This window comes from Protopterus annectens, chromosome 16.part0, assembly GCF_019279795.1.
Source record: "Protopterus annectens isolate FY-2018-M chromosome 16.part0, PAN1.0, whole genome shotgun sequence".
In the NCBI taxonomy this organism is placed as follows: Eukaryota; Metazoa; Chordata; order Ceratodontiformes; family Protopteridae; genus Protopterus; species Protopterus annectens.
The window spans coordinates 616,761,524-616,777,307 of record NC_056750.1 but is presented as its reverse complement, the minus strand read 5'-3'; the positions used below and the strand labels follow the sequence as shown (position 1 = coordinate 616,777,307).

At 37.3% G+C, this 15,784-nt stretch overlaps 1 protein-coding gene across 1 annotated transcript in view; it reads left to right on the top strand.

Moving 5' to 3' along the window:
* LOC122790366 (solute carrier family 2, facilitated glucose transporter member 6-like) overlaps positions 1-15,784 on the top strand; it is a 146,910-nt gene that overhangs the window by 54,359 nt on the left and 76,767 nt on the right. The window contains exon 3 of the mRNA XM_044057884.1: positions 3,282-3,488. Coding sequence (XP_043913819.1) covers positions 3,282-3,488 — 207 coding nt within the window. The remainder of the gene's footprint in view (positions 1-3,281; positions 3,489-15,784) is intronic.

The window sequence follows — 15,784 nt, the reverse complement described above, 5'->3', positions numbered from 1 at the left end:
TAATATGTGTAATAATGTGGTATGATAATGTAAACTTTAAATAGGTCACTGTAAAACCTGTTATTTGGCTTAATACTACTAAACAGTTTTGTTTAGATTATTATGGCACTTATGGAAAGATTTTATCACAGATGAAAGTTCAGTTTAATTCTAACCAGCCCAACTCACTTAGACAGAAGTGGTGAATTCTCCAAGGCTTCATTACAAGTTTTTTCCAAGTTCTTTTTCCTTCCATGTCTGATAAACAAGTCTTTCCTGTTTAGTAAAACCCATTCCTTACCCTGTTGAGTATATTTCCCAGACAGGGCAATAGCTAGCTGTGGATGAGCTGTCATACAGGTAGCCATCCATGGTAGTGTTTGTGCCCTCACTAGTGTCCTAGCAATAGTATTTGCATGAATGCCCTAATCCCACCCCCCACCGGCTGACATGAGTACCCAAATCACCACAGGGCATCCTACACCCAACTTACATGTGTGCAGACACACACACACACACACACACACACACACACACACACACACACACACACACACACACACACACACACACACACACACACACACACACACACACACACATCTTTTAGGGATACTGTCTCCAGCTTGGGACTAGCAAACCCACATCCTCCATGTTCTATGACCCTTCATGTTGTGGAAATCTCTACTTTCATGGCAGTAGTCAGATGACTGGAAGCACCATCTTCCTGTCTCTAGGATGAGAGAGGTAGCATAAGCTACTCACTTCCACATTCCCCAGCCTTGCTTTTCCTCTGTCTAACCTAAGTTTGACTGGTCATAGTCAGGGTTTATCCCTCTGCATCACATAAATGGGATAGTTGATTATGAACTTGATAACAATGTAACACATAGTCTCCAGTTTTCAACAAATTTGTAGTACTGCAAAGGAAGGCTGAGTTTTGGTTAAAGTGAATGCACAGGAAGATTCTAAATAGCGAGAAGTAGTGCAGTGGAGCTGGTCAATGGTTACACATTGTATGAAATGTATTCAGAGCATATGACTGTGCATTATTCATAGATTACATCATACAGTCTGTGCAGTGGAACTGGTCAGTAGCTCTACACTGTATGATATGTATTTAGAGTGTATGACTGTGCATTATTCATAGATTATATCATACAGTCTGTGCAGTGGAACTGGTCAGTAATTGTACATTGTATATGTATTCAGAGTGTATAATCGTGCATTTTTCATAAATTATATCATGCAGTCTGTGCAGTGGAATTGGTCAGTAGTTGTACATTATATGATATGTATTCAGAGTGCATGACTGTGCCTTATTCATAGATTATTTCATACAGTCTGCAAGGTATACATCTCTGTGCACTCTAAGAGTATGACTATAACATCTATATGACTTTGTATGTTGTCTCTGTATATTCTGTGAAGTTCACACTGTCTCAGCTCTTATGTACTATGTTTGCAGTAATATGAAATGGCAAACTACAGATTTTGTTTCAGTATTTGGGAATTTATCACTGGATCCTCTCTGAAAAAGGGTTTTGCCCAGCAGGGCTAACCCGATCAACAAAACTGATCAGCTATTCAACCAGTTAATAAATTAGCCTCTCTGTCAATTAATCATTCATTCATTCATTCATTCATTCATTCATTCATTCATTTAGTCAATTAATCCAGTATGTTTAATATATACAGCAAACATTTTAGTGCATAGTACTTAGCACATAGTAGCTTTACTCAAAATCTGAGTAATGTCTTATTGAATCCCAACTAGAGAAGACATACATGGTAGGACACAAATGACTGACAAACAAGGTTATGTAAACCGGAGATATAAAATTATCCATAGCAGCAACAAAGGTCATTTAAAAATAAGCAAACAAAATAAGGTCAGGAATAGTACCTTGGTAGTATTTCAAACAACAATGGAGATGATTAATAATATTCAAAGGAAATTGTGAGCCTAGTGTTAAAATTAGGACTTCACAAACATAAAAGCTGAAAATGAAATATCTCTAGAAGTGCGTCACGTAGTAAGATGAGGTCACCTAGTTAGGGCATTATAAATGTTAAAATGGTCGCTGAAAAGTCACTGTTTTATGATTACTGTAGAAAATTTTATCTCAGACATTTTGAATTAAAAGACAATAATAACAGTAAGCATATACAAGAATGGCCACCAAAAAAGGGAATCACATTGTCATAATCATATTAGATAGCACTCAGAAAGAAAAGCAGTAAGGAAGAGTGCCAGCAGGCAAGCTATTCTGCTGAGGAACAGGAAAATATTTGGGCCAGAAGTATGGAGGTGGCCTTACCACTGTGTAAATTTCTAACAGCACTTCATGTGTGGCATGGAGTTCAGATTTGGTTTCTAGCTTTCTAGATGTGCACAGGCTAGATGTTGCTCCTATAAGACTAACTGCAGTGTTGCAGGTGTCCCACCACAATTTCCATGAGGAAGAAATGGATTTACAATAAATATAATCTAGAAGGAATAAAAGGGAAAGGAGCATTGCAGAGACCTGTAATTGCATCAGAAAACAGAATACTGTATATCATTGCACACATTTTCAGATGACATCGCGGTAGTATGGCGGTAGCGTTGTTACCTCACAGCAAGAGGTTCTCCCGTTCGATTCTCGGCTTGGCTTGTGAGTGCCTTCGGTGTGGAGTCTGCATGTTCTCCCTGCGGTTGGGTAGTGTTCAAAAGACATGCATGCCTTTGTTGATGGTTGGGCATCAAGCTGGCACCTCAGCATTTCATAAAAATCTACTGCCAATCATTGGCGGACCGGAGTTCTGCTGTGGGGACCCCTTACCGGGAAAAAGACGAAAGATTGCATTAGTCCTTAGGACAGTAGGCAATGGTTCTTAAAAGAGTGGCAGCTATGTGAAAAAAACACAGAAAGGAGGTAGAAGTGGTGCTGAGTGGTGGACTATCCATAAAAAATGGTATGAGACACAGAAACAACACACTCCTGTATTTGCTACAGGAAAACCTGTCATTATCCACCCATACTTCTCTGACATTCCCATACAAAAAAGCTCAGCTGTGAACTGTTTTATGACTGTCAGTCATAAGAAACATAATGCTGAGAGTATTTCTGCCATAAACCCCCCCCCACACACACACACAGAAGGCTTAGGTTTCATTTTGCCATAATGGCTACAGCATTGCTGTGGTCATATGATTTTGGCTCACACAATCTGTGTAAGGTTTGATCTTGTGAAATGTTGCATGTCATGTATTCAGTTCATGGACAGTAATTTGAAATTTTCTTTTTCACTCTTACTAGTCTGTGTTTACCCTGGGTACTGCAGCTGGAGGCCTTTTTGGAATGATCTTCAATGACAAAGTTGGACGGAAGCTAAGCATCATGCTTTCTGCAGTGCCATCTGGAATCGGTTATTTTATTATGGGCAGTGCCCAGAATGTGGCAATGCTGTATGGTGGAAGAATCTTAACGGGAATCGCCGGTGGACTAACAGCTGCATCAATCCCAGTAAGATATTTTAAGTCATTATTTAATGGGGGGGGGAGGGGGGGTAAGAATAGTATGCAAAATATGTGAAAATGTTATATTATTTATATATCAATGAATATGCACCATATTGCACTACCCAGTAATATGACATGTATGACATCTGAGTAGTTAGCAATGAATGAAATGCATCTGGCACACCACATATGATCCTTAAATGATCAGCTCATGGATAGTCAATAATTATAAATCACATTCCTACCTAATGTGCTTCTGGGTACCCTTGAAGGACAAGGACATCAGTTTGTAGACCATCGCCCATTTATGAAAACAGAATGCATGCAGCTAGACTGAGCTCTGAACTTTAAAGTACAAAGTGATCATTCCCATGGTATAGAACACAAATGATAAACAAATAAGTCACTTACTACCTCATAAATAGCTTAACTGCAACTGAATTGCACTGCCTATGAGCTCACTAATTACAAAATACTGCACCATTACTAAAATACATCTTTGCTAGCAACATTGCAGATCTATAAAAAAACTGCTGTTAAATGGTGGAAAACTATCTAGTGACTACAAATTTGAAACTGAAGCCAGATATCCTACTAAAAGCCAGAAAAAGTAGACTGAAACTATTGCAGAAACAGTAATAAGTGACACATCTACATCTCACTGGTGGCAAATTTAAACATGCAAATTGTATATACAGCTGCAGCACTGTAGTTGCAGTCATTTACTTAAATTCAAAAACAAAATGAACCATGGACAAAATGGAGCCACTCCATGCTGAGCTGGTAGGCTGCAGTGCCATCCCAATCCATTCATCCATCGTCAATGCTTACAAGTCCCACCTGACTCCTACTATGGCTTCATGAACAGCCTCCACTATCCATACAGTTTGGTAGTGGTGGGTGGGAATGGAAGTAGATTGCCAGACCTTTTTTCTGTATCATGTGTGCTCACACACACACACACACACACACACACACACACACACACACACACACACACACACACACACACACACACACACACACACACACACACACACACACACACACACACACACACACACACACACACACACAAAATCTACACACAGTTTAGAAATCACCTATCTGCCTACCACATATCCTTGCAATGTGGGATGAAGCTGAAGCATCCAGAGAAAGACCACAAGGCCATAGACATTTATTTATTTTATTTATTTTACATTTGTTTACCGGGCTGGTCTGACTGGATATATTTCCATTTTCAGCAGAGGCCCGGGGAGAAAAGCTCCACATAGAGACAAAACACAGTTATGTTATACATATAAAAATAAGTAGCAGGTTAAACATGATTTTAGACTACATTACAGAATTCTACTTACAAACCATGAAATGAAGAGAAACACAATTAAGTTGTAGTTATAGAAATACAAAATAGAAAGGTTCTGTAACAGTAAAACATTTGTGGCAAGTGTAAAGCACATTCAGGAAATTTCTTTTACATTCAAAATTCTTTAATGGATTGTAATAGATGCTACTTCTAAAAGAAGTAGATTGTTAGGGAAACTTTTCAAAGTGTAGGTAGTAGAGCGCAAATAGAAAGAAGGTATTAAAGAGAGAGAAAAAATTGTGGAAGTCACAAAATTTAGTCAGGATTGAAGCATGGGCATAACCAATGTATTTTAAGGTGTTTTTTAAGCTTTTGTTTAAAGAGTACAGGGGAGGGAATGGAAGTTAGGGCAGTAGGTAGAAGATTCCAATATTTACTGATGGTATTGGAGAATAGGGAGTCACCAGCAATGTTATTAGACTTAGTTAAGGTTACTAGAAGTTTGTTTGAAGAGCGTAATGAATTTAGGTTAGTGTAAGGGGTAAATAGGTTAGAAAGTATGGGTGTGTTATTAGGTTGGTAAAATATCCTCTGTATATAAGGCACTCCAGTGGAAAAATGAACTGGAGAACCTCATGCACTGAGGCAACAATACTTCTTACTGCATCATGGGGTTCTGTATATTTGCCAAGCATCACAGATAATATTGTAGCACTGTTTTTTGTTTTGCATTTTTTGTGTCATATTTGGTGACTGGAACTAGTTACTTCATTTTTACTGTTCCCATGGTGTACATGGTGATGCTTCCTCTGTGCTTCCCTTTTGCTTGCATCACTGCAGACCTCCTAGGTGATAGTTATTGAATGTTATTTGTGTGCTTAAATGAACAACGCTAACTAGCTAATGATTAGCTTATGAAGTGAAAAAGCTGATAATCATATTTTTCTTAACTTTATGTAATGCTGAGGAAAATATTAACACTATAAATGGGCATCTGTACTTTAGAAGAAATTTTAAAATAATTTACAAGTCAGACTTGTAGTGTAAGAGAACACCTTATGTTACCTACCTGAACTTCCCAGTTTGGGCACTAGAAAGTCAATGAGGGATGCGTGTTTGTGGGAATATATCTATGTATCCAAAGATATGTACATCTTTTCCATAGCAATGAATAGTGATAAATTGGTTTGATAAATACATGTATCTGGTGCAGTTTGAATGTTATTTATCACTACTCTTTTCACATTACTGTACAGTTATCATTACTCTATGCATGTCATTAACCATGGCAGCTAAGCAACATTCACATGGAAGAGAAAAATAAAAGCACAAAACTTTACACACAAAGGAGATACATAAAAAAATAAAACAACTTCACCCATACAAATTCATTTTATAAAAGTTGGCATCTAAAAAAGTAAACTAAAAATTAAAACCCTAGCCAATGAAATTTAAAAAATGCAATTCCAGCAAACTGGACCCAAGATTAAAATTAAACCACGTAGCAAAATTATAACCCAAACAGATTTTTACATTACCCTTACATATATCTGCTACTTAACTTTTAACTACTCCAAAGTACATCAGTCACTGAAAGGGAATACTCTGAAGTACTGCAGCCTTGAGCTCTGTATACATTCCCTATATTCATACTTTCAGTCTTTATTCTAGGCAACTGCAATCCTCAGAATTTCAAATCTGAACTGGAAGTCAAAACCATTTCTGTGTGTGTGTGTGTGTGTGTGTGTGTGTGTGTGTGTGTGTGTGTGTGTGTGTGTGTGTGTGCGTATATATATCTATATATATATATATATATATATATATATATATATATATATATATATATATATATATATATATATATATATATATATATATATATATATATATATATATATATATACGTATATATAAACTATATAAACATATGTATATACCCCCCACCATAGGTGCTGGAAGCTGTTGAAGACTGGGGTGGTGGAGGGTGAGAGAGGCACTTAGTGATCTAAAAAGGGCAATTTTTTATAACTATTTACTACCACAACATAGGTTCACTTGGAGGACTTTTAAGCATAGCCAATTCCCTTTTGGTGCTTGAATTAACATTTTCTGATTGGTCTTACCTATCCCATGGCTGATAATTGTATATTAGCCCTAGTGAGAGTAATCGTGATCATTCCATAGATAATTTGAGGGGAGCCACATAAGGGATGCAGCATTTAGGAACTGCCTCTATCCATTAGTGGCATGAGGGGCAATCCTGGAGTATATTTTCTATTACCCATCCTTAGATCCAAGTTGCATTTGAATATGGACGGATGAGCTTTGTTTTATTTTTATGGATGGTCTGTTCTGGAACAGTGGTAGCCTCTGCAATATATATATATCCATCTGTCTACAACATTCAGTTTAGATACCTGGACTGAGTATTTCGGATGCCATTTGACTTGCTGATGTTTAGTAGGTCCACCAGTAGTAGGCTGGAGGATGCGTTGTATGCCAGACACATCATCACTAAGCACTCTATAGGATACTGAGTATAGTGATAAATCTTTGAGGTGGTCCATGCAAGACCTATTGTTTAGGACTTGTATCCTTTTAAGTAAGGCATCTCTGAAGGTATTCCAATTGTTGCATGGGGCTGGACAGATACATGCCAATGTGGGCATTATACAAAATGATTGACCTAATGAGAACTTTGTAAAGGGGGACAACAACATATGTTGATCTAGTCACAAACAATTTGTTTATAAGCTATGCAATATAGAAAGGCTTTCTTATGACTCTGGGCACATGTTGGTCAAAAGTTAGGCCACTGTACACACAAGTTTCCAAATGCTAAACAACTGGGTAATTTCTCAGAGGGCATTGTCATGTTTTTGACACCAGCTATTGTTTGGGACAAACCTTCCTGCATGATGGTTAAGTCATTTGGGGATTCAATAACTGCTCCTAGATTGCAATCATGTCAAACTTAGCCGGCCAAAGCCCTTCTGTATTTCCTTTTACTTTTGAGATGTATATTATACACAGAAAGTCTCAGCACCGAACCCTGGGGGACCCATTGGTGACTGGTCTCTTCCCCTATTTTGATCCCCTGCAAGTGAGCAAGTTGTCAGTCCAGCTAGTGATGCAAGTATTTGCACCTACATTATTCATTTTTGTACTACACCTGAGTAGGGGATTGTGACAAAAAGCTTGGTCAGGTCAAGGTAATGTGGTGTGTTTTACCTTCATCCATTACTTTGGTAACAAGAGTAAAGCTTAAAATTTGCCCACAATTTTGAGCCTTTCACACTTTCCGCTGGGCTGTTTTCAAGCACATTTTTAGGGTCATGCATACATGTATGCATTCTTTGATTCACCTTCCTGATTGTTGTTGTGTCTTTCGGCTTTTCCCGGTTAGGGGTCGCCACAGCAGAACTCTGGTCTGTTAATGATTGGCAGAAGATTTTTATGTGGCGAGCTGCCGGCCCTGACATACAACCTTCAATGAAGGTACACCCCATTCACGTATGTCTCTGCACAGAAGATGCTCTAGCTGAGAATCGAACGGGACAACATCTTCCTGATTGTATTAAATTATATTCCTTGTATAATACAGCACCAGTTAAATTGTGTTTTAAATTTGTAGTTCTGAACAGTCTTCTAGTAAGCAATGAAACAAAATGTATGAACCAATGAAAAAACTACCCATTTCAGAAAATTTTAACCCTAAAAGGCCACTCAAACTTCTGTCATTACATTTCACCAATATCAGTAAATATGCAAAATCTCAGATGTGCAGAAGTAAGTCATCTAAATAAATCCACATTAAAGGGATGTCTAACTAATGAAGAGGTTGTTGCTAGGAAACAACTTTATATTTCATTGTTTCATGTACAAATAAAGTGGCTGTTGCCCTTGAAGAATAATTGCCTATGTTACTTTAAAAAATGATAAGCTAGTAATATTGCAATAGGGAATGGATGGCAAACTGATAACAGGTTCATAGTTACTTGGTAATTCCTCCAAATGAGGACATTCACAGGACTGCAGCATCTACTCCCTTTAAAGTACAACACAGTACAGTATCAGCGATCCATCTACATAGTGTGGGAGTAGAACCCACAGCCTTCTGCATCAAAAGCAAGGCTACTACCTGTTGTGCTACTAACAGTGCAAACAGGCTTGGAATAAGCAGCACTAAACTTCTCTTCCCCTGAAGCTCTCAGCAACATTTTTTATATATTTAATATTTGTTTATGAGGAAAGTCCAACTTGGAAAAAAGCCAATTTTCAGCAGAGGCCCAGGGAGAAATGCTACAGATGCATTTCTTTGTAACATGGGTGGAAACAAGAGCACCCAGAGGGAACCCACACAAACACAGGGAGGGCATACAGACTCCACAAAGAAGGCACCCCAGCCAAGAATCAAACCAAAAACCTCTTGGTGGGAGGCAAAAACACCACCACTGCACCATCCACTTGACACAACTAAATCTCTCAATTTCACAGCAGAAGAAATCTGGAAAAAGCCAAAATTTATTTGGGGGGCAAAGGTGCAAAACCAGGGACACATTTTAAATATTGCTTGTATAATCTTAGAACGCCTGAAAGGATGTGATTAAATAGTCAACGCCTGTCTCGTGGGAAGTTACATGACTTTGTTTTTATGTGTCATCAATAGATTTAGCTTCTCTTTTCTCTCTCTTTTTTAACTTGATTCTCTAGGTCTTATCTTCAAATTTCCACTGAATCTGATGATCTCAGCAGCAAAGTCATGTCACATTGAATCATTGTCTCCACGGGTGCTCTGGATCTGGTTTTTGTTAGAATGTTGCTAAAATAGTGTTTTGTGTTACCATGCGTTTCCAAAAAAGATAAGAAGACTGAACCATAAAGGGCTATCATTATTTAGTGAATTCCATTCTCACTGATTTGCCAGAAAACCAGAAATGTTAAGAGGAACAGACCAAACTCCCTGGATCACAAGTGGTGGTGTGGGTTGAGAATGCAGGCTCCTGTACCTAAGGTACAGCATTTGAGCCTGAGCAATTCTAGCCACCAGTCATAAGTAACTGGGGCATTTTACACACAGACACACACAGACAGACAGACACACACACACAGACTCACAACGGACTTCAAAGCTGCTTACTGCTTACATAAATGGACTTCAAAGCTACTTACTGCTTAAATAAACTAAACGGACTTCAAAGTTGCTTATTGCTTACATAAACATACTTCAAAGCTGCTTACATAAATTGACTTTAAAGCTGCTTACTGCTTACATAAACTAAATGGACTTCAAAGCTGCTTACATAAAATGGACTCCAAAGCTGCTTACATAAACTAAACAGACTTCAAAGCTGCTTACTGCTTACATAAACGGACTTTAAAACTGCTTACATAAACGGACTTCAAAGCTGCATTACATAAAACGGACTTACAGCCTGTATAAATGGAGCCACTGAGCACAGCCTGCATAAAATAAGCATATTGGGGGAAACCAAAACACATAAAATATATCCTTACTGTGACTTTGGCAGCTGGATTGAAGTGATCAGGAATGCAGCAGCAGGCTTAATGTTTCTGCGCACTTTTGTGTTTGAATTTACATTAGCATGCATGGGTCTGCCTATAGGTCTTACAGCTGTAAAAGTGTATGGGGGGGCGCTCCCTCCCCCTCGCTCTATGGTTCCGGCGCCTATGCCCCCCGCCACACACACACAGTGAAACTGATAGATTTGTGTGTGTGTGTGTGTGTGTTTATATATGTGTGTGTGTGTGTATATATATATATATATATATATATATATATATATATATATACACACACACACACACACACACACACACACACACACACACACACACACACACACACACACACACACACACACACACACACACACACACACACACACACACACACACACACACACACACACACACACACACACACACACACACACACACACACACACACACACACACAGGCCCACATATATGTATACAGACTTATTGCTAAATGCATTGCACCACTTGCTGAAATGCTGGTGATTATCTTGGGTCTATATTACGTGATCAAACAGTCAAATGTTCAAACACGTAATAATCAACCCCTAAATATTGAACCATTAGAATGTTGAATGGTTCAATGGAGATCTCCGTACAGTGCGGACATTGAAGTTTTCCATTGTCTGCACTGTGGTGCTATCTCGGAGTTGGTATATTTAAGTAGCGGGGAGTGAGAAGGGGTGCAGGGGGGCTTGCACCCCTTCTTAGAGTGTTTTAATGGTTTGTTTGGGTGTTTTTTTTTTTTGCCATTCGACATTATGGCGTTTTGATATTTAGGAGTCAATTATTACGTGTTCAAACATTTCACTGTTCCATCACATAATATAAACGTGATTTTCTTCAGTAGTATACTTGATTGAATTATGTAACAGTCGAACTTCAGCAGATGTACTGATACATAATTCAAGGGCTTTCCCCTATCAATGAAGTTGCACAATCCTGGAGTTATATTTAATTTCCAGAGAGAGGAAAGTCCTCCACATAAAAAATCTATTTAGTTTTGGCAATAAGAAATATCAAGTATTGGTTTACATTTGCGATTACTTTTTTTAGATTTAGTTGGTGATAAATGGTAAATTGCCACTGAGTTTATGCAATGTTTTGTGTTTGAAACAATCTCATCTGCAATTATTTATTATAAACTCATTCATCAGATAATCTTCTTGGGCTAGGCTTATATAGGGTCCATGACCATTAGCCTAGTACACACCTATGAACCTATCAACATACATATATGCATTTGTCCATATGACAGCAATACAGTGTACTGACTAGTTATTTAGTTGACCTTGATTTTTGTCAGTCACAGTTTGTTGAGCTATAGTATAGCTGACCTCTGCAGTTCAGTGACATGCAAAGATGGACTAAAGTCTTCTGAAGAATATTTTTGTGTTCAAGGTTGTGCAACCATGGAGTTAGTATTTATAGAAACGGATGTGAGTTGGTGCCCAACCATGTAAATGAATGATTTATTGATTTTATTGTGCTTCAGGGTTGATTGTGTTAGAGTTTTAAAGTAATTTGCTGTAACCAGATTTGGTTTATTTATATTGAAATTATTATGTTTTGTTTAGCTTTCTGATTACTGGTGCATAGCTATATGTCTTACATTTGCAATTGAAAGGTAGTGTATGAAAGCTGTAGTCAACTGTGCAATGACTGACAGTAACTGACTTTGTGGGACCTGGACAGCTTAATCAATCACAGTTTGTCCAATGGGCAATACTACAAGAACTGATTACTGAAAGCCACTTTGTGCATTTGGAGTCTGTGTGCTTTTCCCCACTGTTGTGCAACTGTGAAGTTGGTGTGTTTGTGTGTGTGTGTGTGTGTGTGTGTGTGTGTGTGTGTGTGTGTGTATATATATATATATATATATATATATATATATATATATATATATAATTATAGATATAGATATATCAGGGCATTGTGGTGGTTCTTTTGGTTTGCTGAAAGTGGCCTTCTATCAGTTATCTTTGCTATACTGCTGGAGATATTTTCTTTGAGGGATCATCGTGAACCCAAGCATGTTGGAGTCGCATACTGCATGAGTTGGCATTTGCTGATAGACTCAGAGACAGAGAGAAAGAGAGTATAGAGTTCAGAATTGCTAGGACCTTAGGGAGGTGACTCTTCTAAACTTAACTTGTGTTCATTAATACAACAGCTTTATGAAAAACATTATAACATTATATAGACCAAGAAACCTTGGGCCATTTGGAAAAAGAAGCAACTGAAAAAGTATGAATATATAAAGAACAAAATCTAGAGATTTTTGAAAAGTATAAAAAAGAAACATGGACATGGGAGAGAGAGAGAGAGATCTGATATGTTACAATATTTATGCAAAGGAGAAAGCCAAATTAATCAATACAACGAAAGCCACCCCAAAGATATTCAAAGAGAAATACAGGCAAAATCATCCAGATATGGAAAATTTCACAATACAAAAAATAAAATCATAAAGAGGGAATGTAGAACAGTAGATTAGTAAAGCAGAAGTTAAAAAATAGAATCCGAAGTTATGGAATACCTGCAAAGTGAAGGATTTAGCGTAGAAAGTCTAACACAGGTTATAACACAGCTTGATGGAACAATGAGTCCCCTAGGTAAGGAGATGCATGAGGAGTGGGAGACATCTGAAGAAGAAATATGGACATGGGAAAGAAAAAGAGATTTAATATGGTGCAATATTTGTACAAAGGTGACGGCAATTCTAATCAATACAAAAAGAGCAGCACCAAAGATATTGGAATGAAATATAGGCAAAGGCATCTGGATATGGACATTTTTACAATACAAAAAGTAAGAAAACAAACAGGAAAAGTAGGAAAGAGGATTAGTAATGTAGACGTTAAAGAAATAGAAACTGAGGTTATGGATTACTTACAAAGTGAGGGATTTAGTATGGAAAACCTAACTCTGATAGCATAACAGCAGGATAGAGCAATGGATCCCCAAATTAAGGAGAAACCACTGGGGCGGGAAACATCTGATCAGTTGCCATAGGAAGATACTTTGGAGACTTCCATAGGAAACCAGTACAAAAGTCCAGCTGGAATTACACAGCAAGGGATGGAACAGGAAACTGGGGGCAACTCTGACAGTCAATGTTATGGAGTGATAGGCCATTGAGTTCCCATGTGAAAGATCAACGGATAAAAGAGAATGAAAGTGAAGAGAATGTGGCACAGGAAGGTGCTCTGGAACTTTCTATAGAATGCCCACAGGAAATGGAGAACAAAGAATGTGCCCTTAGTTTAGGAGAAAATGATCTAAGAGAAGAGTTTCTTGATTTAATAGAGAATGGACAAACATATTAAGATCAGTGAAATAAATAGACTACAGAAAGTCAATAAAACCCAGAAAGTTAAAAGTCTGATACAACAAACACAGTAATTAGGACTGTTCATAGAAATTCATGTGATTATAACAGAAGTAAACAGGATATATTACTGTGCAGCTAAATTAATAACAGATAAAGTCTTACCACAGAAACATGGAGCAGTAAGGGAAAGAAAGTGCAAAATCAAATGCCATCATGGAAGTATCGAACAGAGAAAACTATAAAGCAATTAAAACAAGAAGTTTCACTGTTAGAAGAGTATAGAAGAGGGAACAGATCAACAAAATACTCAAAAAGGTAGCTGTGATAAAAGCATGTGCAGTATGAGAACAGATCAGGATTTATTGTGCACTGTTGCAAATAATAAACTAAAAATATCAGCACAGGCAGAAAAATTTAGAAGATATGAAGATAAATGTAAAGAAAAAGCATAAAGTAAGTAATTTATTAATTACCAAAAAAGAAGAAATAGATACATTTTGGAGAAATATCTATGAAAATCCTGTGGAATATAAGAAATATACTGAATGGATAGAAAAGTAAAAGAAAGAATAAAAAGTTCAAAAGTACAGGATATGAAATGGGATGAGGTAAAGTCCAAGGAGATTGAAACAAAGTTAAGAAATGGTCCAGAATGGAAAACCTCAGGCCCAGATGCAGCACCTAACATCTGGTTAAAAGTATTAACATCTTTACATGAAGATTTATCCATGAGCAAAAACTATTTATATGCACATTCCAAACAGACACCAACCTAGTTATCAACAGGAAAAACAATGCTCCTAGTTAAGAGCAAACCTGCAAATTATCCAAAAAATTGTAGACCAATAATTTGCCTTCTAGTGACATATACACTGGAACTGATGCCGACAGGGTGTATCGTTATTTACAAGAAAATAATGGCAATTGAACAAAAGGGTAATAAAAGAAAGTAGCATGGAACAAATGATCATTTGTTGTTAAATAAAGTCATAATGGAGAATGTAAAAAGGGAAAGAATGTAAGTATGTCATGGATAGACTACAGTAAAAGCGTTTGACAGTAACTCACATTCTTGGATAAAAGAGTACTAAAAAATATGTAAGATACACCCTACATTGATCAATTACATTACCGCAACCATGAAACAGTGGCAAACCACTTGGCAGTTAAACCATAATAAAGAACAAATTATTATTTCAGAGATAAAATGGGATATTCCAGGGTGACTCTTTGTCACGGCTGCTCTTTTATCTTGCCCTTAACCAATTAAGCTGTGTACTTAACAGATCAGGTCTTGGCTATAGTTTGGCTCCCAGAAAATGACAAAGTGTAAAGACTTTTCATCTTCTTTTTGTGAGTGATTTAAAACTGTATAGTTCATCAGATGAGGAACTGCAAGCACAACTGCAGGTGGTCAAAACTTTTCAGATGATATAAAACTGTCATTTGGTTTTGATAAATGTGCAAAAGCAACTTTAAATAAAGCAGGAAAGCTGCAGCACCAGGAAAACATCAGCTTGGGACAGGAATGTGATATAAAAGAACTTGAGCAAGAGGTAGTGTATACATATGTGATAATTGATGAAGGCTCAACAATAAAACATCAAAAAATTAAAATAAAATTTCGTAAGGAATATTTTAGAAGACTAAACTTAATACTGAAAACAGCACTGACATCTAGGAACAAAATCCAAGAGCTAAATCAATTTTCTCTTCTTGTCCTAACTTACAGTTTTAGAATTATTGACTGTCCCCAAAAGGTTTTGGATCAGCTAGACAGGAAAGCAAGAAGGATGCTTCATGCTTATCAAATGATTTATAAAAATCATTGTATACGAAGCCTATGTATATTCTCCATTTGGAAGGAGGTATGGGCCTCCTCGAAATTGATGACCTGTATAGATCTGCAGTCGTAGGACTGCATACATACCTGCTGACCTCACAAGAACCAAATGTAGTGAAGGTCTTAAAACATGATGAGAACAAGGCTAAGATGAATTCCCTGCTTAGTTTAGCAGAAGCAGGTGTCAAACTGGAATAGAAATCAAACCAAAAGGAGATAAGAATCACACAAACGAATGTGCCTCAAAACAAAAGA